Source organism: Schistocerca nitens, chromosome 1 (genome assembly GCF_023898315.1).
Source record: "Schistocerca nitens isolate TAMUIC-IGC-003100 chromosome 1, iqSchNite1.1, whole genome shotgun sequence".
Taxonomy (NCBI): domain Eukaryota; kingdom Metazoa; phylum Arthropoda; class Insecta; order Orthoptera; family Acrididae; genus Schistocerca; species Schistocerca nitens.
Genome location: NC_064614.1, coordinates 772,982,139 through 773,009,776, shown reverse-complemented (window position 1 = coordinate 773,009,776; position 27,638 = coordinate 772,982,139). Strand labels below are relative to the sequence as shown.

Genomic DNA, 27,638 nt, shown 5'->3' with positions numbered 1-27,638 from the left:
ATGTACCCCTTGTCCTTGATGAGAGGTAATGTCTGGAATTAGGTATTCTCGGCACACTCTTGACATTGTGGCTCTCAGAGTATTGAATTCCCCAACGATTTCCGAAATGGAATGTCCCATGCATGTAAGCATCATTCTGCGTTAAAAGTCTGTTACTTTCCGTCGTGCGGTCACAAACACGTCGGACACGTCTTCACATGAATCACCTGAGGACAAATGACAGCTCTTCCAATATACTGCCTTTTTATAGCTTGTGTACGCGTTACTACCACCATCTGCATATGTGCATACTGTTAGCCCGTGACTTTTGTCACCTCAGTGAATATACTTCAAACCACTCTGAAATGCGTTGTAGACGGCACCTCCCGTTGGAGCAGTTATTAGGGTTTCCTCACGTTCCAGTCACGTACGCAGCGCGAGAACAATTATTGCTTAAACAACTCTGTGGACGCTGTAATTAGCCTGATTTCGTCACTTTTTCTCTTTAGTCATACAAACCTACGACTGTTCGTGCTGCACTTCTTTATATCCGTTCGATGTCCTGCTAGTCCTAGTGGGTACATGTTGCTCACGATTGAACGATATTCAAGGAGGGTCGCATGAATGTTCTGTAGGCAATTTCCTTTGTAGATGGATTGCTTTTGCCTAGTATTCTGCCAATTAACTGCAATCTGTCATGTGCTCTCATACGACTGAGCCTATCTGAGCGTTCCATTTCTTTTTTTATTTATTGTTTGGTCATCAGTCTTCTGTGCTGTTTGCTGCTGCCTGCCACGAATTCATCTCCTGTGCCAACCTCTTCATCTCAGAGTAGCACCTGCAGCCTACGTTCTCGGTTATTTGTTGGATGTATTTCGATCTCTATGTTCTTCTAGAGTTTTTTCCCTTCTAGTGCCATGGAAGTCATTCCATGATGTCTTAACATATATCCTATCATCCTGTTCCTTCTCCTTGTCAGTGTTTTCGACATGTTCCTTTCCTTTCCGATTCTGCGTAGAACCTCACCATTCCTTACCTTATCAATCCACCTGATTGTCAACATTCGTCTGTAACACGATATCTGAAATGCTTCGATTATCTTCTGTTTCGGTTTTCCCACAGTCCATGTTTCACAACCATGCAATGCTATGCTCCAAACGTACATGCAAAGAAATTTCTTCCTCAAATTAAGGCCTATGTTTGATACTAGTAGACTTCTCTTCGTCAGGAATGCCTTTATTGAGAGTGCTAGTCTGCTTTTGATGTCAGCCATTCCATATCCTACATATAGTTACATCCAGTATTTGTATGAGTTGACCAACTCTCACTCATTAATATTGTAGACATGGGATACCGTGTTTTGTGAAATGTACAATTTTACTTTTCTGAACATTGAAGCGAGTTGCCAATATTTGTACGACACAGAAGTCTAATCAAGGTCTGATTGAATATTTGTGTAGCTGTTTTTAGAGAGTGCTTCATCAAGGATAACTGCATCGTCTGTGAAAAGTCTGAGGTTGCTACTAATTTGTCTGCAAAATCATTAATATGTAACATGAACAGCAAGGGTTCCAATACACTTAACTGGTGAATATTTGAAATTATTTCTACATCTGTCTATGAATCTCCATCCAAGATAACATGCTGTGTTAACACCACCAAGAAAGCCTCAATCCAGTCACCAATGTCGCTTGTACTTAGGTTAATAACTCTCTCTCTCTCTGTGTGTAGTACTGATTCACGTGCTTATCAGAAGTCAAGACACTACATCTACCTGACCACCTTTATACATAACTTGCAGTATGTCTTGTGAGAACGGCGGGAGTTGGGTTTCACATAATCGATGTATTTGAAAACCACTGTTGTTGGCATGGAGGTCAATCCGTTCGCGGTACTTCGTTACATTTGATTTCAAGGTATGTTCTAAGATCCTACGGAATTATTTCAGTTATACTGAATGGAAGAGTTGTGAAGCACTTCTGCTGCCCTTCTTGTAAATGTCTGTGAACGGTGCGTTCTTCCAACCACTAGGGACATGCTTCTTCGTAGCATCTTCAGTACATTGTGGTTAAAACAGGGGCTATGTCGGTCGCAGTTTCGGTGTAGAATCTGGAACATATTCCATAAGGCCTCGAATATCTTTCAGTTTTAACGATTTCAGTTGTTTCTAAATGCCACTGACGCTAAAATCTATCTCACTCATCTTCGTAGTGGTGCAAGAATCAAACTGGGGGCATTATGGTGGAGTTTCCTTAGTACATGAACATCTGGAAACAGAGTTAAACATTTGTACTTTTGCTTTCTTACCCTCAATTTCAGTTCGTTTCGTCCATCAGTACTTGGATACTAATCTTGATGCCACTAACAGTCTTCACACACGACCAGAATTTTTTCGGGCTTTGAAACAGTTTTCGATAATATTTTGCAACGGCAGTCATTGAAGACTAAAAGCATTGCCCTCTTCTCTGTGAAACGCATCCAGCAGCTATCAATACATCCATGCTTCGTTTTACACCTATCATACATAGTCTCTCCCTTTATAAGTTTCTTTACAGTCACGTATACCACCGAGTGTCCCTTCCATCACGAAATGTTCTACTGGATGCATATCTGTCCAGTACATGGTCAATTACTCTTTTAAACTTGATCTATATTTCCTCTGTATGCTCCTGATAGTAGCACTTTCAACCTACGTCCTCAGTTATTTGCTGGATGTATTCCAATCTCTGCCTTCCTCTACAGTTTTTGTCCTCTACAACTCCCTCTAGTACTATGGAAATCGTTTCCTGATGTTTTATCAGCTGTCGTATCATCCTGTCCCTTCTCCTTGTCGGTGTTTTCCATATGTTCCTTTCCTCCCCGAATCTGCGTAGAACCATTCCTTACCTTACATTATGTGATCAAAATTATCCGAGCACCCCCAAAAACGTACGTTTTTCATATTAGGTGCATTGTGCTGCCACCTACTGCCAGGTGCGACCTCAGTAGTCATTAGAAAATGTGAGAGAGCAGAGTGGGGCGCTCTGCAGAACTCACGGACTTCGAACGTGGTCAGGTGATTGGGTGTCACTTGTGTTATACGTCTGTACACGAGATTTTCGCATTCCTAAACATCCACAGGTCCACTGTTTCCGATGTGATAGTGAAGTGGACACGTACAGCACAAAAAAATACATGCTGACCTCGTCTGTTGACTTACGAGACAGCTGACAGTTGAGGAGGATCGTAATGTGTAATAGGCAGACATCTATCCAGACCATTACATTGGAATTCCAAACTGCATCACGATCCACTGCAAGTACAATGACTGGCGGGAGGTGAGAAAACTTGGATTTCATAGTCGAGCGGCTGCTCATAAACCGCACATCATGCCGGTAAATGCCAAACGACGCCTTGCTTGGTGCAAGGGGCATAAACATTGGATGATTTAACAGGAATAAAAGGTTTGTGGAGTGACGAATCACGTGCACAATGTGGCGATGCGATGGCAGGGTGTGGGTATGGCGAATGCCCTGTGAACGTCATCTGCCAGCGTGTGTAGTGCCAACAGCAAAATTCAGAGGCGGTGGTGTTATGGTGTTGTCGTGTTTTTCATGGAGGGAGCTTGCCCCCAATTTTTGTTTTGCGTGGCACTATCACAGCGCAGGCCTACATTGATGTTTTAAATACCTTCTTGCTTCCCACTGTTGAAGAGCAATTCGGGGATGGCGACTGCATCTTTCAACACGATGGAGCACCTGTTCATAAGGCATGGACTGTGGTGGAGTGGTTACACGACAATAACATCCTTGTAATGGACTGGCGTGCACAGAGCCCTGACCTGAATCCTATAGAACACCTTTGGGATGTTTTGGAACGCCGACTTCGTGCCAGGCCTCACCGACGTACATCGATACCTCTCCTCAGTGTAGGACTCCGTGAAGAATGGGCTGCAATCCCCCAAGAAACCTTCCATTACCTGATTGAACGTATGCCTGCGAGATGTGGAAGCTGTCATCAAAGCTAAGGGGAGCCAACAACATATTGAATTCCAGCATTACCGATGGAGGGCGCCACGAACTTGTAAGTCATTTTCAGCCAGTTGTCCGGATACTTTAGATCACATAGTGTATCAGTCCATCTAATCTTCAACATTCGTCAGTAGCACCACATCTCAATTGCTTTGATTCTGTTCTGTCCGGTTTTCCCACGGTCCATGTTTCACTATCGTACAATACTGGGCTCCAAACGTACGTTCTCAGGAATTTCTTCCTCAAATTAAAACCTTTGTTTGATACTAGCAGACTTCTCTTGGCGAGGAATGCTCTTTTTGCCAGTGTCTGCGTTTGATTTTCTCCTTGCTCCGTCCTTCATTGGTTATTTTTCTGCCTAGGTAGGAGATTTCCTTAATGTCATCTACCTCGTGACCATCAGTCCTGATGTTGTTTCTCTCTGTTCTCATTTCTGCTACTTCTCATTGCTATGAACGTGTCTCCTTTTTTCTTTAGTTTTGGCTCCATTACCAATCGCAACGTCAGCATTGCCTCTCTGGTGCTTTTACCTTTCCTAAAGCCAAAATGATTGTCATCTAACATATCCTCAATTTTCTTCTCCATTCTTCTACGTATTATTCTTGTCAACAACTTGGACGCATGACCTGTTAAGCTGGTTGTTTGATAATCATCGTACCTATAAATTCTTGCAGTCTTTGGAATTGTGTGGATGATATATTTCCGAAAGCCAGATGGTATGTCGCCATACTCATACACTCTACACACCAATGTGAATAGTAATTTTGTTGTCACTTCCCCGAACGATTTTAGAAATTCTGATGAAATTTTATCTACCGCTTCTGCCTTATTTGATCTTAAGTCCTCCAAAGCACCCTTAAATTATGAGTTTAATACTGGATCCCCCATCTCTTCTAAATCGATTTCAGTTTCTTCTTCTGTCACATGAAATACATCTTCCCCCTCATAGAAACCTTCGACATACTCTTTCCACTTATCCGCTCTATCCTCTGCATGTAACAGTGGACTTCCCATCCTACTCTTAATGTTACCACCCTTGCTTTTAATTTCACGGAATGTTGTTTTGATTTTCTTATAGGTAAGCATATAAGCTGAGTCAGTCCTTCCGACAGTCATTTCTTTTTCGATTTCTTCACATTTTATCATGCAGCCATTTCGTCTTAACTTCCCTGCACTTTCTGTATATTTCATTCATTAGCGACTTGTATTTCTGTATTGCTGAATTTCCCAGTACATTTCTGTACTTCCTTCTTTCATTTATCAACTGAAGTACATCTTCTCTTTACCATGGTTTCGTCTCAGCTACCATCTTTGTACCTATGTTTTTCTTTCCAATTTCTATGATTGCCTTTTTTTGAAATGTCCATTCCTTTTCAGCTGTACAGCCAATTGAGCTATGCCTTAGTCCTGTATCTATAGCCTCAGAGAATTTCAAGAGTATCTCGTCATTCCTTAGTACTTCCATATCTTATTTCCTTGCGTATTGATTCTTTCTGACTAGTCTCTTAAACTTCAGCCTACTCTTTGTCACTATTACTTTGTGATCTGATCTATATCTGCTACTGGGTACCCCTTACAGCCCCGTATCTGATTTCGCAATTTCCGTATGATCATGATGTAATCTAACTGAATGTTGCGTTGTGATTCTTAAACAGAGTACTCGACATTATTAGTTGAAATTTGTTACAGAGAATTAATGTTTCTCCTCTCTCATTTCTTGACCAAAGCCTACACTTTCCTGTAATAGTTTCTTCCACGTCTTCCGCTACAACTGCATTCCAGTCCCTCAATGACTATTAGATTTTCATCTCCCTTTACGTACAGTATTACCCTTTCAATATCCTCGTCTTTATCTCTTCATCTTCAATTTGCGACGTCGGCATGTATTTATGAACTATCGTAGTCGGTTTTCTGTCGATTCTGATAAGAACAACCCTGTCACTGAAGTGTTCACAGTAACACACTCCCTGCCATGCCTTCCTATTCATAACGAATCCTACTGCCTTTATACCATTTTCTGCTGCTGTTGATATTACCCTATACTCACCTGACCATAAATTCTTGCCTTGTTTCCATTTCACTTCACTGACTCCTACTATACATAGATTGAGCGGTTGCATTTCCCTTTTCAGATTTTGTAGATTCCCAACCGCATTCAGGCTTCTGACATTTCACGCCCCGACTCGTAGAACGTTATTCTTTCGCCGGTTATTTAACACTTTTCTCACGGTCACCTCCCCCTTGACAGTACCCTCCCGGAGATCCGAATGGAATCTGGAATCTGTTGCCGATGAAGAGATTATAAGGACACTTTTTCAATTACAGGCCACATGTCTTGTGGATGCACATTATGTGTCTTTAGTGCAGTGGTTTCCCTTGCCTTCTGTATCCTCATGCCGTTGATCATTGCTCTTTCTTTCGCCTTTAGGGGCAGTTTCCCACCCCTAGGACAGGGAAATGCCCTGAACCTCTGTCCGCTGCTCCGCCTTCTTTGACAAGTCGTTGGCAGAATGAGGGTGACTTATTGTGCCGGAAGTCTTTGGCAACCATTGCTGGTTATTTGTATTCAGAATTTAAAACAGATGGTGGGGTTCGATTCCGGGACCGAGGATGTTTTGATTACAAATCAAAGACGCTATTCCTGGACCATGGTGGGTTACCTTACCTAAAAATAATCCTTGTGTGCTCCCAGACACAGTCAACCACCTGGGTAGAAGGCATTGATGCATAGTGCACACCTCATCCATTTTGGGGGACTCTACAGTTCTCAACTGTACGGCGCAAGTCGAGGAAGTCGCAGACTACCTCGTCACTGAAACTTCGCAGTCTATGGTTCAAGCCTTCCTTTCGTCTCAGAACAACAGAGCCAGGAGGTTATAACGTGTTCTGGTGACAGTGGTGCAAATTGTGAGATTAGTTGCAATTCCATGATGAAGGCTGGAATTCTTAACCTTCTTTACTAGTGGCTGGAATGATCCAAGTGTGACCTCGTAGTACAGACTGGAGGTAAAATTTGTTCCGACATGCGCCACAAACTGCAGTTGACTGCAAACTTTGTTCTTAATGGCTGCCGAAATAGCCCATGCAACACACTGAGTGCGCAAGATGTTCTCTTCCATCTTTTGCCTCCATTTCACTAAAGGAGATTCACAGTAGCTTCAAATCGCTTGACAGTAATCAGGGCGATTTACAAATGCTTACAAACTGCAACTGTCTTATCCCGTGCCCGAGAACAGAATCCACAGTGGGGCTGCACTGTGGCTGGTGCAATATTGTACAGAACAGTAAACAAATAACTTTAAACTAATCTTGTTGAGTCTGTTATAATTTGGTGTCTGATATGCTACAAGAGTTACTAGTAGCCATTTAGAACTGAAGAGACCAACAGACAAGTCGTCATACACAACTTCCTTGTGGAGGTCGGGAAAGAGGCACAGCAAGGTGTAGCGCGGTTTTTGACTGTAGGAGTGCTAGGAAGTGAAATTCATGTCCGAGTGTCTGCTGAGTGTGATGAACACGTGTGCGCGAGTTTGCATGGAATAAACATTTCGGAGAAGTCTGGTGTCTCTGAAAGACACGAATCGGCCAGGACAGGTTCATTGCGTCATTAACCCTGATATCAGAAATGACTGACACTGGGCAGTGGAAGACATTCAACTCGTGTCGGCTATCAGTCACGTTCCCTCTCATGACAGAGTATTTGAAGGCCTGGAAAATCTGTGCACAGTGGATTTCCCACAGCATAACGGAGGAGTGGAAGTTTAACAGAATGTTGACATCACTGCAGCACCTTGAACATTATCACAACGAGGATATAATTTCCTGTCCTGTACTGTTGCGGTAGATGAAACATTGTGTCATTTTGAGGCAGAGAGGAAGTGTCAGAGTCTGCGGATTGAGTCCTGCAATTGAATCCAAAACATTGCATTCCAGCTCCGGCTTTGACTGCAAGGGCCCGCTGCTCACTGACTTCGTGCCACAATTAAGCCACAGCACCCGTGAGGGCAGTCGCACGGTCACCTCCTTCCCCAGACTTGGCGCCGCTCGTTCTTCGGGGCTTCATTAAAGAACGTGTGTATGTTGCTCCCCTAGCAAACAATGTAGCCAACCTGAAAACTGCATCTAAGCTACCGTTGCACAAGTTAGGCCCGAAATTGATTACTGATGGGATTTTGGCAGCATTACAAATGGTAGTCAGATAGAACGAAACTGACACTTGACACTTGTATGTGAAACTTGAGCTTGTTTCCTACAAAATGACATATCTATCGATTCTGTATGTTATCTCAATGAATTTCTACATCATTCCAAAGTTGCAAAGTCCTTTTTGACTCACCCTGTACAACGTGTACATTATACAACAGATTTAAGGATTTTTAGATGATTTATGTTCACTGATGTAAAAATGACGATCGTTTTTCACTGTCTAAAGCAGCCTATATTGTTCTTCAGTTTTCAAGCTGAATCCATACTAAATTTCATCAAAATCAGTTCGGCGGTGTAGTTGTGAAAATGAGACAGACGGAGTTACTTCTACATTTATAATATTAGTGTCATTAGAGTGTTTTAACAGGGGCTGTCGGTGCACGGTTCATTTAGAAACAAACAACTTAGCAAATAATTTTTGGGGTTTCATTCTTAGAAACATCATTTGCATTGCGTTCACTTTATTTTTCTTGCACTGGCATCATATTTCGCTCAGTGTAGATGTAGTGAGTAATTTTACTTACGTTATAACTTGGGTCACACTATATAGTCGACTGACCGTATTTATTCCTGTACTGTGGTAATATTCTTCATCTGGTACAACCTTTTGCATGTGTGCCATGTGCTTGACTTATTAATTACTAATCCTGCTATAAACACCAAACTTTTTCTTTGTGCAACTATTATGGAGTTGCCTTGGCTTTTCTACTGCTGACATGTCATTTATAGGCAGCAAGTGCACAATTTCATTAGTAACGACATTCGTTTTGTGATACGTGTACCAATTCACTGGATGTACAGCAGGATCTGTGGGTTTTGTCTTTGATACTCTCTTCTTTTCTCCATCCACAACAATCGGGATACCAATGGGACATTACCTCCTAGCGTTTCTCCTTTTTTCTCCATTATTGTATGAACAATATTCGTAAATGAAATATGTTTTTTTATATTATATGACTTTGAATTTCTGGAGGACGTAATACTAATATTTACTGGAAGATTACTTATGCTCCTAATGAGCACTGTTGCTTTTAAAATATACACTAACACAGCATACTGCATGGATACGTAAGGTAATGGACCGAGTGGAAAGGAAGATGATAGAGAATTTCAGTAATGAGCATTGCCTAAGGGACACCAATTCTTTGTACGAAGAATTTATATCTTTTGAACTCATTACAAGAAATAATGGAAAGGGCTGTTCTGATGTCGAGAAGTTCGCTGTAGGTTTACTATAGGAAGGAAGGAAAGAAGGAAGATTAAAGTGTAGCGTCTCATCGATAGTGAGGTCATTAGAGAAGGAGCACGAGCTCCAATTAGGGAAGGATGTGGGAGGAAATCGGACGTACCCTTTCGAAGGAACCTTTCCGGTATTTGCCGAAAGCGATTTAGGAAAAAGCGCGGAAAACCTGAATCTTTATGGCAGGATGGGGATTTGAACCCATGTCCTTCCGAATCCGAGTCCAGTATGCGAATCACTGTGCCACTTCGGTCGGTGTTTACTACAGAATGTGGCACATTAACGTGCACCAGGACTCACTTTAAGTATCTCTCTGCAGTGTAAGATGTAGTCCCACAACTAGATTACTAAACAGAAATTAATTTGTTGATTCATTCATTTGTTCATTCATTCGCACGCATTCCCTAAAATTAGTGTGAAGAAGAGCCTTCAGGGATGTGATAAAGTCATACTACACATTATCAAGCAGCGACAGTACACTAACAATAAATTAGAACTAGAGCAAACCGTCACGAAATTAGACTGGTCAAGGTTATCCCACCCTCTCGCAGCGTTGCAAGTAAGTGATAATTTCAAACGTTGGTAAAATTCCGAAAAAAAATTGGACGTCTATATTTAGTCTAGAATATGATGGAGAACTCACCGAAGAAAATTCTTGCCAGCTGTTACCAAAGATTTTCGAGAAAAATATTTTTTTACTTGAGCCTGTGGAAGTAAATCAGAAGCACTAACATATATGAGCATTCTCAGAGTTTATAGATGCAAGTCACACATATTTTATGGTAAAAACGTATATGTTATCGGAGATAAAATACCTCTAAAAGGTGTGAAACTGTTTCTGCTGAGTAATGAAAAATGTCGGCGCTGATGAATCCGTGCTACGTTGTACCTCGTAGAAACTTTAAGCGAGAAAGTAATTAAGAAAACTTAAAAATTAATTTGGGTAATATATAAGAAATGATTATTGTATCGTGTCACCTATGACAGACGTTACTGTACGAGAGACTTCATTCGTGGCAGAGCGCGTGTGCTTTTATGTCGCCGCCACGATATCTGTACCGACGGTTCGCCTCAATAGGACCGATAATATTTCCTGCCTCCCGATTTTTTTTTTGTACCTGTTACAGACCCTTCATCACTACAACCATCACCCAAAACTTCGATAAACGCTGTACAAGATTAACCGTAGGTGCTTTCACGCACTATTTTCGTTGAAATGCGGTTCGTATGGTTTTGTGAAATCCCAGTTTTATCTAAATGTACAACATGCCTAATGGCCTTACACAATAAGTATGTTGTACGCAAAAAATTCTGCTCTTGCTGGTTCATTCAAAATGTTTCGTGCACAACTCACTTTCTGAATCGAAATCTAAAGCAGAAGACGAGAAACGGAGGTCTCTGAGCCACAATAATTAAGTTTTTCACGCGTGTTTTTCTAGCCGTCGGTTTCTCCCATCTGTCGTAGCGAAGAGATTTTGTAGATTTCCATTCTCATTTGTATCCCTTTCTTGGAGAATCAAAACACAAGCTCCCATCAGGAGATTCTGCCGATGTTATAGTACATAATACGGCACACTGCAACTCCGCAATGTCGCAAGATTTCGTTGTCAGTTTACGATTTTCAGCAAAATTTATATTTTTCCTGGTTTCTTCATTGTTGGCTAAATCAGTGAACTAACCTCGGGTGCGTTCGACACCAGTTTAGTTTGCTTTAGAATGTGTTGTCGCCCATCACGCACACCGACCTGTGTAGCACCAAAGATAGGCTACTGTTCCTTCGTTACACATACTACAAAACACCAGTCTTTGCACTTTTCTACGGAAGAAAAAATGGTTCAAATGGCTCTGAGCACTATGGGACTAAACTTCTGAGGTCATCAGTCCCGTAGAACTTAGAACTACTTAAACCTAACTAACCTGAAGACACCACACACATCCATTCCCGAGGCAGGATTCGAACCTGTGACCGTTCCACGGAAGAGATGTGAAAACTCGGTACTGCACGGGAACGTGCTAATCTCTTTCACTGCTAAAGCGCGTATGTGGCAACAAAGCTGTCAAGCGAGCAAATCACAACGCTTCGTGCCTGAAGACGCCAAGAAGCGGTTGTTAACTTGAGCTGCCTGTTTTGGTGACTGCCACTCACCCACAACGATAATTATCATAATTACTTCTAGAGCACTTTACTGATGCATGTGTTTATGTAGATTAGGGGAAAGTCACAAGACCGAAAATTGTGAAGGCCGCTCTAAATAAGGTTTCTTGTGGCATTGTGGCAACACTGTGAAGCTAGTGAAATTCATAGCGGACTTTATGAAATTTATGGGTCAAACGTAATGAGTGAACGTGGAGCAAGACTGATATAGTATGTTCTAAAACGGGCGAACCAGTATCCAGGATGAAGAGAAAAGTGGTCGACCGATTATCGTGAATGCAGAACCTGTTCGTTAGGATAAAGAAAAGGTTAGAGAAAATCGCAGATTCATCATCTCGGAAGTTTGTGTACATTTTCCAAAGAGTTGAGCCGGTGGGTTTTTGGCGCCAGGTGACATCGATTCTTACTTCCATCTTTGATCGTTGTCCCTGTGCCTTGTTCTCTTTGCGTCTTTGAGGCAGGCTGTTTATGGTGGCGCGCGTGCGCAAGTCGAGGAGAGTGGGTCCGCGCATGAGGCGAATCAGTCTGTGACGTGACGTGCTTTCGATGTTGTCGTTGTGGGGAGTTAGCGACACCACGTCATGTGGTACGGCCGTATGCCGTGAGGACCAGTTGAGTTGGAGCAACGAAGAAGCATTGGCCGCTGGCGGAAAGTATTAAAGTTGTATTGACACGCCTGGCCAGTGGCGACCAGGATTTGCTAATACCTCGAGAGCTATGTGGATAGATGGCGTGTGAATTTCAAATGAAGAAGAATAAATTAATCGCCATGCTTTTGTGGTGGGTTCTTCCTTCTATATATAGTGAATATTATTGTGTACTTAAGGGCTGTTGACTGTTGCAGTTGCTCGTGCTAGTGGCCAGCAAAACATTCACTGCAGTGGTGGCGAGGCGAGTTATGTTCTGGAACGGCCATGAAATTATGTTACTTAAGTGGCTAGTTATAGCGCCTCGCATTTGTAAGTTTGAATTTGGTGCTTAGTGGCACGCTGAAGGTAGCTGGTTAACTTGAACGTCATTTCTTAATTTAGTTATAGATTTAGAATTTTCTGGTTTTACGAATTAATGGTAGTTGTTGTTTCTTAATTTCTTGTGTGTATAGAAGGCAAGTGGTTATGATATAGGTCACGTTGTGTTTTATGGTCGGATAGAGGCCATGTGTATTTTGGTCTGTGGCCATAGGGGCCGTGCTTATGGCATTAACGATCTATTGAAGTGACATTAGTTTTCTATTGCAATTTCAAATACCTATCTGAAGATTGATTGTCACGTTAGGTACTGCACGTTTGATTTATGTGGTATCAGCCATTCAGCAAAGACAGATTATCTTTAGAGGTGGACCTCAAGTCATTGGGTGTGGATTGACACATTTTTTTTTTTTTTGGATCGAAGGAAACTAAGCTCGTTAATTCTGTTAATTGGGTAACTTGTAATATGTTTATATTAAGGTACTGCTTTTATATATATATATATATATATATATATATATATATATATATATACTCCTGGAAATTGAAATAAGAACACCGTGAATTCATTGTCCCAGGAAGGGGAAACTTTATTGACACATTCCTGGGGTCAGATACATCACATGATCACACCGACAGAACCACAGGCACATAGACACAGGCAACAGAGCATGCACAATGTCGGCACTAGTACAGTGTATATCCACCTTTCGCAGCAATGCAGGCTGCTATTCTCCCATGGAGACGATCGTAGAGATGCTGGATGTAGTCCTGTGGAACGGCTTGCCATGCCATTTCCACCTGGCGCCTCAGTTGGACCAGCGTTCGTGCTGGACGTGCAGACCGCGTGAGACGACGCTTCATCCAGTCCCAAACATGCTCAATGGGGGACAGATCCGGAGATCTTGCTGGCCAGTGTAGTTGACTTACACCTTCTAGAGCACGTTGGGTGGCACGGGATACATGCGGACGTGCATTGTCCTGTTGGAACAGCAAGTTCCCTTGCCGGTCTAGGAATGGTAGAACGATGGGTTCGATGACGGTTTGGATGTACCGTGCACTATTCAGTGTCCCCTCGACGATCACCAGTGGTGTACGGCCAGTGTAGGAGATCGCTCCCCACACCATGATGCCGGGTGTTGGCCCTGTGTGCCTCGGTCGTATGCAGTCCTGATTGTGGCGCTCACCTGCACGGCGCCAAACACGCATACGACCATCATTGGCACCAAGGCAGAAGCGACTCTCATCGCTGAAGACGACACGTCTCCATTCGTCCCTCCATTCACGCCTGTCGCGACACCACTGGAGGCGGGCTGCACGATGTTGGGGCGTGAGCGGAAGACGGCCTAACGGTGTGCGGGACCGTAGCCCAGCTTCATGGAGACGGTTGCGAATGGTCCTCGCCGATACCCCAGGAGCAACAGTGTCCCTAATTTGCTGGGAAGTGGCGGTGCGGTCCCCTACGGCACTGCGTAGGATCCTACGGTCTTGGCGTGCATCCGTGCGTCGCTGCGGTCCGGTCCCAGGTCGACGGGCACGTGCACCTTCCGCCGACCACTGGCGACAACATCGATGTACTGTGGAGACCTCACGCCCCACGTGTTGGGCAATTCGGCGGTACGTCCACCCGGCCTCCCGCATGCCCACTATACGCCCTCGCTCAAAGTCCGTCAACTGCACATACGGTTCACGTCCACGCTGTCGCGGCATGCTACCAGTGTTAAAGACTGCGATGGAGCTCCGTATGCCACGGCAAACTGGCTGACACTGACGGCGGCGGTGCACAAATGCTGCGCAGCTAGCGCCATTCGACGGCCAACACCGCGGTTCCTGGTGTGTCCGCTGTGCCGTGCGTGTGATCATTGCTTGTACAGCCCTCTCGCAGTGTCCGGAGGAAGTATGGTGGGTCTGACACACCGGTGTCAATGTGTTCTTTTTTCCATTTCCAGGAGTGTGTGTATATATATATATATATATATATATATATATATATATATATATATATATATGTGAGTGTGTAACTGGTATATACTACAGTGTGTCTGACGCTCATGTTTGCCTGTTTTCAGAAACGTGTTTAGTGGTCGACGCGAACAAACCTCGCCCCGCGATATTGCACTGTGACGGAAATCTCAGGATTTGAACTCAGGGCCGTCCGGATCCCGTTAACGCGCGATTTGTCTATTCCATTCAACGAGAGGCTTGTTTTAGGCAGATGATTTCCTACCGCCCAAAGTTGAGTTTATGTTCACCCTTTGGATCGTGTGTTTGTGAAATCGTAATAGATTAACGTTTGTTCGCGTCCATCACATATTCATCAAATTGACGTTTTGCCTTAAGCTTGCATAAAGTCTAGAATCTTCCGGACGTTGAGTGTAGTAGAATGCTAATTGTAAACAAAAAAATGGTTCAAATGGCTCTGAGCACTATGGGACTCAACTGCTGAGGTCATTAGTCCCCTAGAACTTAGAACTAGTTAAACCTAACTAACCTAAGGACATCACAAACATCCATGCCCGTGGCAGGATTCGAACCTGCGACCGTAGCGGTCTTGCGGTTCCAGACTGCAGCGCCTTTAACCGCACGGCCACTTCGGCCGGCTTAATTGTAAACAGAACAATTAATAGTACCCTTCAGGTCAGATGGCATCAAATTAATTTTACCTCTTCAGTAAGTGTAAAACTGAGTGAGAAAGGCGGTAGCCAACGTTTTAAACATTTGGTTATCTATTTCATATATTATTTTGGTTGATGTTACCGGCACGTAAAGGGGCCGTTGTCACAAGTGTGACGGTTAATATTGTAAATGCTAATTGTGGATAGGGCCTTGATATGCAAATGTTGTTAATTGATTATTACTGCTGATGAATTCATTTATTTTTTTTTTTTTATTTACATGTCAAGTTCCATAGGACCAAATTAAGGAGCAGTACATGAACTTACAACATAAAAGTAATAACAGATAAAAATAAATGTTCATGAACCTGAAAGAAAATCAGTCCATAAGTTTAAGCAAACGCTATCAGCAATACAATGAGAATCAGCTTAATTTTTCAAGGAACTCCTCGACAGAATAGGAGTGACCCATGAGGAAACTCTTCAGTTTCGATTTGAAAGCGAGTGGATTACTGCTAAGATTTTTGAATTCGAGTGGCAGCTTATTGGAAATGGATGCAGCAGTATACTGCACACCTTCTTGCACAAGAGTTAAGGAAGTCCGATCCAACTGGAGGTTTGATTTCTGCCGAGTATTAACCGAGTGAAAGCTGCTTATTGTTGGAAATAAACTAATATTGGTAACAAGAAACGTCAATAAGGAATATACATATTGAGAGGCCAATGTCAAAATACCCAGACTCGTGAACAGAGGTCGTCAAGAGGTTCGTGACCTCACACCACTTATTGCCCGAATCGCCCGTTTCTGAGCCAAAAATATCGTTCTGGAATGGGAAGAGTTACCCCAAAACATAATACCATATGACATAAGAGAATGAAAATAAGCAAAGTAGACTAATTTACGTGTGGAAGTATCACTCACTTTCGATACCGTTCGAATAGTGAAAATGGCAATATTAAGTCTTTGAACAAGATCCTGAACGTGGGCTTTCCACGACAGCTTACTATCTGAACACCTAGGAATTTGAACTGTTCAGTTTCACCAATCATATGCCCGTTCTGTGAGATTAAAACGTCAGGTTTTGTTGAATTGTGTGTTAGAAACTGTAAAAACTGAGTCTTACTGTGATTTAACGTTAGTTTATTTTCTACAAGCCATGAACTGAGGTCATGTACTGCACTACTTGAAACCGAGTCAATGTTGCACACAACATCCTTTACTACCAAGCTAGTGTCATCAGCAAACAGAAATATTTTAGTTACCCATAATACTAGAGGGCATATCATTTATATAAATAAGGAACAGGAGCGGCCCCATCACTGATCCCTGGGGCACCCCCCACTTGACAGTACCCCACTCAGATCCCACATCACAGCCGTTATCAACATTGTGAATAATGACCTTTTGCTGCCTGTTGCTAAAGTAAGAGGTGAACCAATTGTGAGCTACTCCCGTTATTCCGTAATGGTCCAACTTCTGGAGCAATATTTATTTATTTATTTATGCATTTATTTTACCTGGCAAGATTAGGGCCTTCAGGCCCTCTCTTACACCTAACCAGGCATACTCAGATTCAACAAATTTCAGTTTCTACAGAACATTAAGGACATATTACATGTTATACAGTATTAATGTTAAGAAAAAAAAATAAAGATTATAAACGTAGTACAATGATAATTATAACAATCAAAACTTAATTATAACAATCAAGAATAATAATAATAGTAATAATAATAATAATAATAATAATAATAATAATAATGACTATGTATATGAAAGTAAACATATTTTTCTTTTATGAATGTCAGTCCTATTGCTAGTTGGGAAATTTCTCGTTATATTCTTGCAGCTTGTGAGTTATTCTCATCAAGCAGAGACATAAGACGATAGAATGGGGTGAAAGAGATATAGAAGAGGTAGATAGGTTAGAGGAAGAGAAATAGAGTGGTAAAGTTCGAAGCTATGATGGAGAGGAGAAAGAAAGAGATGAGAGGGGCCCAACAATGGTGGTTATACCGTCCCTAATATGTAAGTCTTGAGTTCACTCTTGAATGTTGAGTGGTTCCGGATAAGACGCAGATCACAGGGGAGCGCGTTCCATAGTCGTATGGCTGAGATGGAGAATGACATGGAGAAAGATTTTGTGTTATGTAAAGGTACAGCCAAGATGCTAGACGTATCCGATCTGGTATTGCGGTTGTGGAATGATGATAGGTGTTTAATGTGAGAAGATAAGTACTGGGGGCACCAGTGGCTAAGAAATCGATGAAGTAAGCACATCGTGTGGAGATCGCGTGCCTTATGTGGGCGTATCCAACCTAGCTGGGAGTATGAAGGACTGATATGATCATACAACCGTATATTGCATACGTATCTAACGCAAGCGTTCATCACTAGCTCGAGGCGTCTCGAATTTTCACTATTTGTGCCGTGTTGAACTACATCACAGTAGTAAAGATTAGGCAAGACTAGTGTTTGGACTAATTTTTGTTTAACATGGGTTGGAAATATTTTTCTAAATTTCTGAATTGCATGTAGGGAGGAGAGCGATTTCCGGCAAGCTGTAACTGTTTGTTCTTCCCAGTTTAGGTGTTCATCCAAGATTATTCCAAGGTCTTTTACTGTTTTTTGGTATGGTAGTTGGGTACCATTGAGGTGTATTTGAGGGACTGTTTCGTGAAAGTGCCGACTGATTAACTTTGGATGAGATATAAGTATGACCTGGGATTTCTTGGGGTTTAGTTTCAGACCTAGGTTCTGTGCCCATCGAGAAACAGAGCAAAGATCCGCGTTCATACTCGCTACTGCGTCAGCAATGTTCTTGGGGCTTGCACTTATGTACAGTTGGATGTCGTCGGCATATAGATGGTAGTTGCAGGAGTGAATCACTGAAGAAATATCATTAATGTACAGTGAGAAGAGTAATGGACCAAGGACGGAGCCTTGGGGAACTCCAGAGCGCACGTTTTTCCATGATGACTTTTCCGACCCACAAATGACTTGTTGACTTCTGTTTTTGAGGTAGCTGTCGAACCAGTGTATTGCGCTGTTTGAGAAATTCAGCTGCTTCATTTTAATTAGTAATATATCAAAGTCAACTGTATCAAAAGCCTTGCTAAAGTCAAGCAGTGTTAGGATGGTAGCTTCACGTCTGTCCATAGCATGTTTAATGTCATCAGTTACTTTGATTAGTGCAGTTGCTGTACTATGGTGCTTTCGAAAGCCTGACTGATATTTGTCATGGATGTTATGAGTTTTGAGGTAATCCGTCAGCTGTTCATGGACGATGTATTCTAGGGCTTTAGATATTGCAGGTAGTATGCTGATCGGCCTGTAGTCACCTGGCGACTTAGGGTTGTCAGTCTTGGGTATAGGTTGAACTAAACTTTGCTTCCACTCAGTAGAATATGTACTACTGACAAGAGACAGGTTGAAGATGTCTGTGATAACTGGAGTAATAGTGTCTACGACGTTCTTGATCATGCCAATGCTCACTCCATCATTTCCTACTGCCTCGGAAGAGATTCTCGTAATTGCCTTGCGTACTGTGCCGGTAGTGACATGTTTTAGGAAAAACTTGTCTCTCGAGAGATTGATATCTTGGGGCTGGTAATTTGTCGCTGCGTGGCAGTTTACAGCTGTTGAGAAGAAATCGTTTAATTCTTCTGCAGACGCTTGATAAACAGCGTCAGATCTTCGCTTCCCTATACCGAAACTGCGCAGCTTTTTCCACAGTGCAGCAGGTTTTGATATGCCGCATACGACAGAGCGGGCATGTCTGATTTTGGCATTCCTCACGCTCTGCTTGGTTCTACACTCCTGGAAATTGAAATAAGAACACCGTGAATTCATTGTCCCAGGAAGGGGAAACTTTATTGACACATTCCTGGGGTCAGATACATCACATGATCACACTGACAGAACCACAGGCATATAGACACAGGCAACAGAGCATGCACAATGTCGGCACTAGTACAGTGTATATCCACCTTTCGCAGCAATGCAGGCTGCTATTCTCCCATGGAGACGATCGTAGAGATGCTGGATGTAGTCCTGTGGAACGGCTTGCCATGCCATTTCCACCTGGCGCCTCAGTTGGACCAGCGTTCGTGCTGGACGTGCAGACCGCGTGAGACGACGCTTCATCCAGTCCCAAACATGCTCAATGGGGGACAGATCCGGAGATCTTGCTGGCCAGGGTAGTTGACTTACACCTTCTAGAGCACGTTGGGTGGCACGGGATACATGCGGACGTGCATTGTCCTGTTGGAACAGCAAGTTCCCTTGCCGGTCTAGGAATGGTAGAACGATGGGTTCGATGACGGTTTGGATGTACCGTGCACTATTCAGTGTCCCCTCGACGATCACCAGTGGTGTACGGCCAGTGTAGGAGATCGCTCCCCACACCATGATGCCGGGTGTTGGCCCTGTGTGCCTCGGTCGTATGCAGTCCTGATTGTGGCGCTCACCTGCACGGCGACAAACACGCATGCGACCATCATTGGCACCAAGGCAGAAGCGACTCTCATCGCTGAAGACGACACGTCTCCATTCGTCCCTCCATTCACGCCTGTCGCGACACCACTGGAGGCGGGCTGCACGATGTTGGGGCGTGAGCGGAAGACGGCCTAACGGTGTGCGGGACCGTAGCCCAGCTTCATGGAGACGGTTGCGAATGGTCCTCGCCGATACCCCAGGAGCAACAGTGTCCCTAATTTTCTGGGAAGTGGCGGTGCGGTCCCCTACGGCACTGCGTAGGATCCTACGGTCTTGGCGTGCATCCGTGCGTCGCTGCGGTCCGGTCCCAGGTCGACGTGCACGTGCACCTTCCGCCGACCACTGGCGACAACATCGATGTACTGTGGAGACCTCACGCCCCACGTGTTGAGCAATTCGGCGGTACGTCCACCCGGCCTCCCGCATGCCCACTATACGCCCTCGCTCAAAGTCCGTCAACTGCACATACGGTTCACGTCCACGCTGTCGCGGCATGCTACCAGTGTTAAAGACTGCGATGGAGCTCCGTATGCCACGGCAAACTGGCTGACACTGACGGCGGCGGTGCACAAATGCTGCGCAGCTAGCGCCATTCGACGGCCAACACCGCGGTTCCTGGTGTGTCCGCTGTGCCGTGCATGTGATCATTGCTTGTACAGCCCTCTCGCAGTGTCCGGAGCAAGTATGGTGGGTCTGACACACCGGTGTCAATGTGTTCTTTTTTCCATTTCCAGGAGTGTATTTCGGAGTTTCCTATAAGCTTCGTACGCCTCGGGAGTTGGGTTACGCTTGAAGGCCCTATGTGGTGAGATCAACACAGTCAAATACCTTTGTTAAATCAAAAAATACGCCAAACGTTCGAAACTTTTTGTTTAGCCCATCCAGTACCTCACAGAGAAAAGAGAATATAGCATTTTCAGTTCCAAACGACTTCTAAAGCCGAACCGTACGTTCGATGGCAAATCGTGTGATATAAAATGATCAATTAACCTTACATACACAGCCTTTTCGATAACTTTTGCAAACACTGATGGCATAGAAATGTGGTGTCACAGCCAGACACCACACGTCCTAGGTGGTAGCTTAAATCGGCCGCGGTCCCGTAGTACATGTCGGACCCGCGTGTCGCCACTGTGTGATCGCAAACCTAGCGCCACCACAAGGCAGGTCTCGAGAGACTGACTCGAACTCAGCCCAGTTGTACGGACGACAGAGCTAGCGACTAGACGTACGAAGCCTTTCTCTCTCATTAGCCGAGAGACAGAATAGCCTTCAGCTAAGTTAATGGCTACGAACTAGCAAGGCGCCATTAGCCTTACAGTGATTGTAATTAGAGTCTCACTTGTGTTCACCATAGAGATGTACAAGAAGAAATTAAAGATAAGTATATGAGAAACTCCGTTCTTTTCTTCATAGCATTAATTACGTATCCTGTTCCAGTACTTCACGCCCGTCTGCGTTAGTCTCGCGTGCCTTTTTAAGCCACCTCTATCTACAAGGTGTTGGCCCAGCTGCCGACACAGCAAGAAATACGTCTAAAATTATCTACATTATCCCTTTCTCCCTTTTATAAAGCGGCTTTACTACTGAGTACTTTAATCGCTCAGGAAACTGACCATTCCTAAAGGAAAAATTACAAATATGGCTAAATACAGGGCTAACACGTGCAGCACAGTACTTTAATATTCTACTAGACACTCCATCATAACCATGAGTCCTTAGTCTTCAGTGATTTAATTATTGACTCAATCTCCCTCTTGTCTGTATCACAGAGGAGTATTTCGGACGTTAATCTCGGAGAGGCGTTTGCTAAGAAATTTATATGATTTCCTGTGGAAACTAAATTTTTATTTAATTCATCAGCAATGCTCAGAAAATGGTTGGTAAATACTGTACATATATCTGATTTATCAGTAACAGAAATATTATTACTGCGAACTGACTTTATATCATCAACCTTGTGCTGCTGACCAGACACTTCCTTCACAACTGACCATATGGTTTTAATTTTATCCTGTCAATTAGCTATTCTATTTGCATACCACATACTTTTTGACTTGCTAATAACATTTTTAAGCACCTTACAATACTGTTTGTAATGGGCTACTGTAGCTTGATTGTGACTACTTCTAACATTTTGATATAATTCCCGCTACAAACTGGCTGTGTTACTGGTATACAAGGTTACAGTATGCAACCGCCACACTAGAGTAATTGTACCCTTCTGTGCAAAGTGATTATCGACGATTTGAACTACTGGAAATTTAATGCCAGATAGGTGCCAAGACTCTTTTCTGAAGAGCAAAAGGCTAAGCGCCGCACTGTCTTTTCTTGTGTGTTACGAAAGAGAAGGCAAGCTTTTCTCTACCAGATTGACAGGAGAAGATGGGTGGAGGCGGTACGTGAATGCAGAAACAAAACGTCAGTCAATGTAGTAGCACTATGCTGGGTCGCTAGAAGAACCCACAAAATTACAAACACTTCCCAGCAGAAATCTTATGGCAACGGTTTTCTGGGACAGAGAAGGAATTTTGTTGGTACAGTTAATGGTGAGAAATGACACAGATAATGTTACTGAAACACGCTAACAAACTCGAGAAGGGCCATTCGAAACAAACATCGTAGCATGTTGAGTTCTGGTGTGATTTTAGACAAACAGCGCCACGTACAGTAACCAGACTGCGAAAGTTGTAGGTATTGGATCATAGTCCCTAGGAGAGGAGGAGATTTAGTGTTTATCGTCCCGTCGACAACGAGGTCATTAGGGACGGAGCGCAAGCTCGGGTTTGGGAAGGATGGGGAAGGAAATCAGCCGTGCCCTTTCAAAGGATCCATCCCGGCATTTGCCTGAAGCGATTTAGGGAAATCACGGAAAACCTAAATCAGGATGGCTGGAGACGGGATTGAACCGTCGTCCTCCCGAATGCGAGTCCAGTGTGCTAACCACTGCGCCACCTCGCTCGGTCATAGTCCCTACAGCCGTGATTCTGCACCTAGCGATTATCGTGTCTTCACGCAGATGAAGAAGTGGTTAGATTCTAAGCCCTTTGGCGATGATGACGAGTCGAAAACCAGCATCTTAGATTGGCTTCAGATGCAGGAGGCAGAACTCTACAATCGCGGAATTCCAATACTTGCCAAATGCTACGAGAACAGTCTTATTGTGACTGGAAACTATGAGGAAAAAAATTACATTGTGTACTTTCGCAGTGTTCTAAAACAAATTCTTTACAGTAACGTCTTTCACACAAAAGAAAGATGAAAGACCCCCTATTGGCAAAACCTTTGAATACGTGTAATTCGTAAAATGCACAATGCAGGCTGCTACTAAACAAAACTGGCATGATCTACTCACACAAGTTGCTAATGGTGATAACTAGTTACTCCCTAAATATAAACTGCTATTACAACATTTAAGACACGTATGTCTCAGTGTAAAGAGAAATGTAATTTTACTTATTTAGTTCTTGAAGCGAGGCATTTTCTGTCAGATTTAATGTTGCCACTTAGTGTCACAGAGTTACAATCTGAACACAAGACAATGTGTCTCTTTCAACAGGAAGTAAAATATAGAATTTCCAATAATAATAGCACTTCTGCGTGCTTTTTGTGATTTGTTTGGACAATAAACATACGTGTTCAAGGTGGCTGCTAATAGATTTGGGAATAGAACTGTAGTTGTCTCAAAAGTTCATTAGTAAGCATTGATTTCTGATCTCAAATGACTCGTTTGAGGGTTCTCTACCATACACATAATTTTTAGACTATAGATATGAAATCCACTACAGTTTCAGGAGAAATATTTGTGTTGGCTGACAGCTAAAGCCTTTGCAGAACAGCAGATATAAATTTCAGGGTGCCTTGTGTGTTTCGTTGCCTAGCGAACATCTGCAAGATAAAGATGACTGACAGTATCCCATTAATTGTCTGAAGGTACGAATGTCACTACTTATCAATCAGCCTTAGCGTAGTGCAGAAAGGAGTGACGCTCACCGTAAATAAAATCCTTGATCATTTACCTCGTGATGTCTGTCCACACTGAAAAAATTTATCGTACTTGTCAATCAGTTGGCATGTTTAGCACCAATAGGAGACATCAAAAACTGGTCCAAGGAACACACTAACAATTTTAAGAAAGTCCTGCGTTTCGCATTATTGACAAACTACAAACTGATCCCAATGATCGACCTGACAAACCTCTAACGTGTTTTCCTTTTTTTCCGTAACATACACTGAACATAACGAATAGGCTTGTTTATTTTCTTCTTTATTTGATTAAAAATTCAAGTACAGAGTACAATTTTTGTATGAGTTTATTTGTTGTAGTGTCATACACACATATAATTAACAAAGATCATTACACAGATTTGTTTCAATCAATTAAAATACATATGAGGTAGAAATAATACATTTGTAGGCTGAAATCCCTCAAAATGTTTTGCACTGTATTAACAGATCTGAGTTTATGTATCTCTTTTTCATAACCAAATTACTGCTGTTTTAAAATGACAAATGCATTTTAAGATACTGTAGACCACAACATACTGGGATGTTAAATTACAAAAAGATGCTGCTGTTGCATATAACAAGTTTGGAAAGTCATTTCGCTGGGCAGCCTATAACCATGTCTGGAAGGTAGAATTGGTAGCAGCTTTATTAAATGTGTGGGTAAATTTGACCAAAACTATTCACAACCAATGAGCATGTGTACTTCATAACGACAAAACTTTTCACAGCTGAAAGCACTCAGTGGCTGTTAGCAAGATTGTTTCAACCGTTGAATTTCAGAATTTTCAAGTTTATTTGATTAATCTCAGATGGAGGTGGTTAATGAAGGTTGTTCTTAACAAATGTTACAATTGTGGTGATTTCTTCCACATGCATTCCAAGAGTAAGTAGACTAATGATAATAGCTAACAGTGTCAGATATGTGGCTTCCCAGACAATTTCAGTAGCAAGAAGTTATGATTCTTCAAAATTAAGTGGATCCTGATTACATTTACTTTGAAATATCAGTTTTGTTCTTGATCAATTAACTATTCCAGACGTTATGTTAACAATTAATAAACCAATTTGCATTTACATTATATTCAGCATTATAGTATTCAAAGTTTTCATATTATTTATCAAAGAAGAAATGTGTAAGCGTAGGACAGAAATACTCAATGTTGGTTGAGAGGAACTACTCCTTCTAGATGCTATTTCTGGCACTGGTAGTTTCCTGGTCTGAAATAACACGAGAGTTACTCAAACACAGTCTAAACATCAATAGACATTGCTGTAGAAATTTCATTTTAATGATGTGAGATCTGAAATTCAGAATTACCTGCTGATATTCTTTAACCTTTCCTTCAAATTTTGTGACAAGTTTATTTGCTGCACTATATACTGATTTAATTTTCAACTACATCTAATCATACTTAACAGTGGCAAAATTCAAGTAAACAACTTTGCAGTGATAATATAAAGTCAAATCATACAAAAAAGATAATCTAAGGAGCCTAAGATTCATTAGTGGCATGTCATGATTTTATCTGTGGTGCATGTATTACTTTTGATGATATATTTGTTCTTTTGTATTGCTCCATGACTGTAGTATTTTCAGGAGTTGCCTTTCTTTGAGTGAGAAGCTATTACCTGTGTTACAGTGATACACCAACCAGCTGTACAAAAAGTTGATTGCAGGTGTCACAAAAGACAAATGGTTGCAGCACAGTGCAACAAGTAACAAACTTGTCACAGAATTGGAGGTAAAGGTTAATGAATATCAACAGGTAATATTGAATTTCAGAGATCACATCATCACCTAAGCTCACTTCATTCAGCGATTTTATTAACGACTGATCTTCTCACCCAGCGTGTTCTTACACTGATATCCCTACTTCCCTACTGCTGAGCATAGGCCACAGCCTGAGGTTCTGCTTGTGGAGCAGATAGAGCTCTTAGAGGTATTGGATAAAGGTGTGTCTAAGCTTGCATTCCTGGGAACTTTTTGAATACCCTTTACTACCAGTCACCACCCAGCAAACATGGACTGTTAAAGCAGCAGTTCAAATACAGACCACCTCGATTCATCATACTAGCACTGCAGACTGATAAAAAGGCGAAGCAACAACAAGATTTGAGTGAATTCAACTATTCTGAAATAATAACGAATAATACCATAATTTTAATACCTATCACTGAGACAATTTGCGATAGAGTTGGGGTAGTAACGTTTACAGCTTGCTGTCTGATATGTATGCAAGGTTTTTCTTATCACATTTTGATGAACAGTATGGAGAATTCAGGTGCCTGCTCAGTCTATGGGAATGTAAAACGTTTGCATCCATACCAAAGTAGAATGTTCAGAAGAGAATTTATCTTGAAAATCAGGTTCTCTTGATGTGCACACGAAACTGAATCTGTAGAAAATTCCGCTCGAACACATAACATGACTGTGTGCTAAATTACACACTGCTCACAAAAATTGCAGAAAGACTTTTATAAATATGTTGATATAGCAACACCATCAACGTGTTTCACAATGGTATCTCAAAGCCCAAACATTGTTATTGATACCTCTTCATTATACAATGAATATGGACATTTCATGTTTAAAAACATGGCGTTCATTGTCTTTGAAAATGATGGACATGTTATTATCTCCTTCAACACAAATGCCATACCACTGAAATTAGAGATGCAAAAAGTGGCAGTACATTGAAAACTGTATTACAGTTAACACAAAATTACCACAGAATACACTGAAATGTTCCAGGAATAACCTACGCAGATATCATGGAAGCACCCAGGAACTATGATCATAATGATATTATTGTGTATGTGGAAGGTTCCAGAAAGCAACTTGGATTTGCAAGCCATGCACCAAAACACCTCAATATGATACTTGGAAGAGTGTGGATGTCTTTCACTTCACTTTCTGAAGATGAAGAACTGTACATGTGCCACTAATAATGAAAAATTATTATGAATGTGGTTGACAAATAAATAACTTATAAAAATAAGTGTTGTGCTATTTACTTACTCTACATGGCCAACTGTTGCTTGACTGCTTTGTACCTCACCACCAAACCAACTGGCCGACTCTTTGCACCCACAACCAGCAATGCATTACATAGTATACAAGGACATATCGTTACTATATACATATATGTGTGTGTGTAATTTGCTTACGAAATGTTTTTTGTTTCTCAGAAATACTAGGTGAAAAGTTACTGGTATGGAGTCTGAAACTTGTGCCTGAACCTGCCACATTGTGGGCTTCAGAGCTCAGACCCAGACCTAGCCCCAGCCCATTGCAAGATCTTGAACTTATACAAGAGCCTATACCTGGCCTGTCACTACCTTCAGAATTATGATCCAGCTCCTCCAGAGGAGATTGTGACTGTAATACACCTTTATCCATCAGCAACATCTCCTCAGCCCTAGTCGAACAGATGTACTAAGTATGAAAAGCCACAGAATTACCGTTTACAGGATTTGATGTGCCCTTGGAGATAGGATTCTAGATGCCCACATCAAGAATTCAGCGAGATATCAAGATCCAGTGCTGTTTCTTAACACTTGTCGATCTGTTTGGGAATAGGAGTTTTCCCAAATTCTCTAAAATCCCTAACCCTGATATCGCACCATGATGTGGCAACTTCGCCATCACAGGCAATGATGGTGATATTCTTCACTCACACATTATGAGGCATGTAGGTGAGATATCAAAGGGTATTCCTCTTAGTGGGTGGTATAAAAAGTTAATTAAATGCAAGATACACAATCTGTTCTCAGAGTTTGAAGAATAAGATTCAGGGAAGGAGCTTAGGAGGGTTCTGTGATTGGACATTCACACGTATTTAAAGATGAGTTGAGGGAAATGATCCACATATGGGTTAACTGTTTAATGGCAGCATCGATTCAAGTCACATCCTGTACTCACCACCCCAAACAGCACGGAAAGTGTAACAAACGGTAAA

General features: G+C 42.3%; 1 protein-coding gene across 1 annotated transcript in view; it reads right to left on the bottom strand.

Moving 5' to 3' along the window:
• LOC126203046 (uncharacterized) overlaps positions 1-27,088 on the bottom strand; it is a 35,525-nt gene extending 8,437 nt beyond the window's left edge. The window contains exon 1 of the mRNA XM_049937319.1: positions 27,004-27,088. Within this exon, the coding sequence (XP_049793276.1) occupies positions 27,004-27,088 (85 nt within the window). The remainder of the gene's footprint in view (positions 1-27,003) is intronic.
• Between the last annotated feature and the right edge of the window lie 550 nt (positions 27,089-27,638).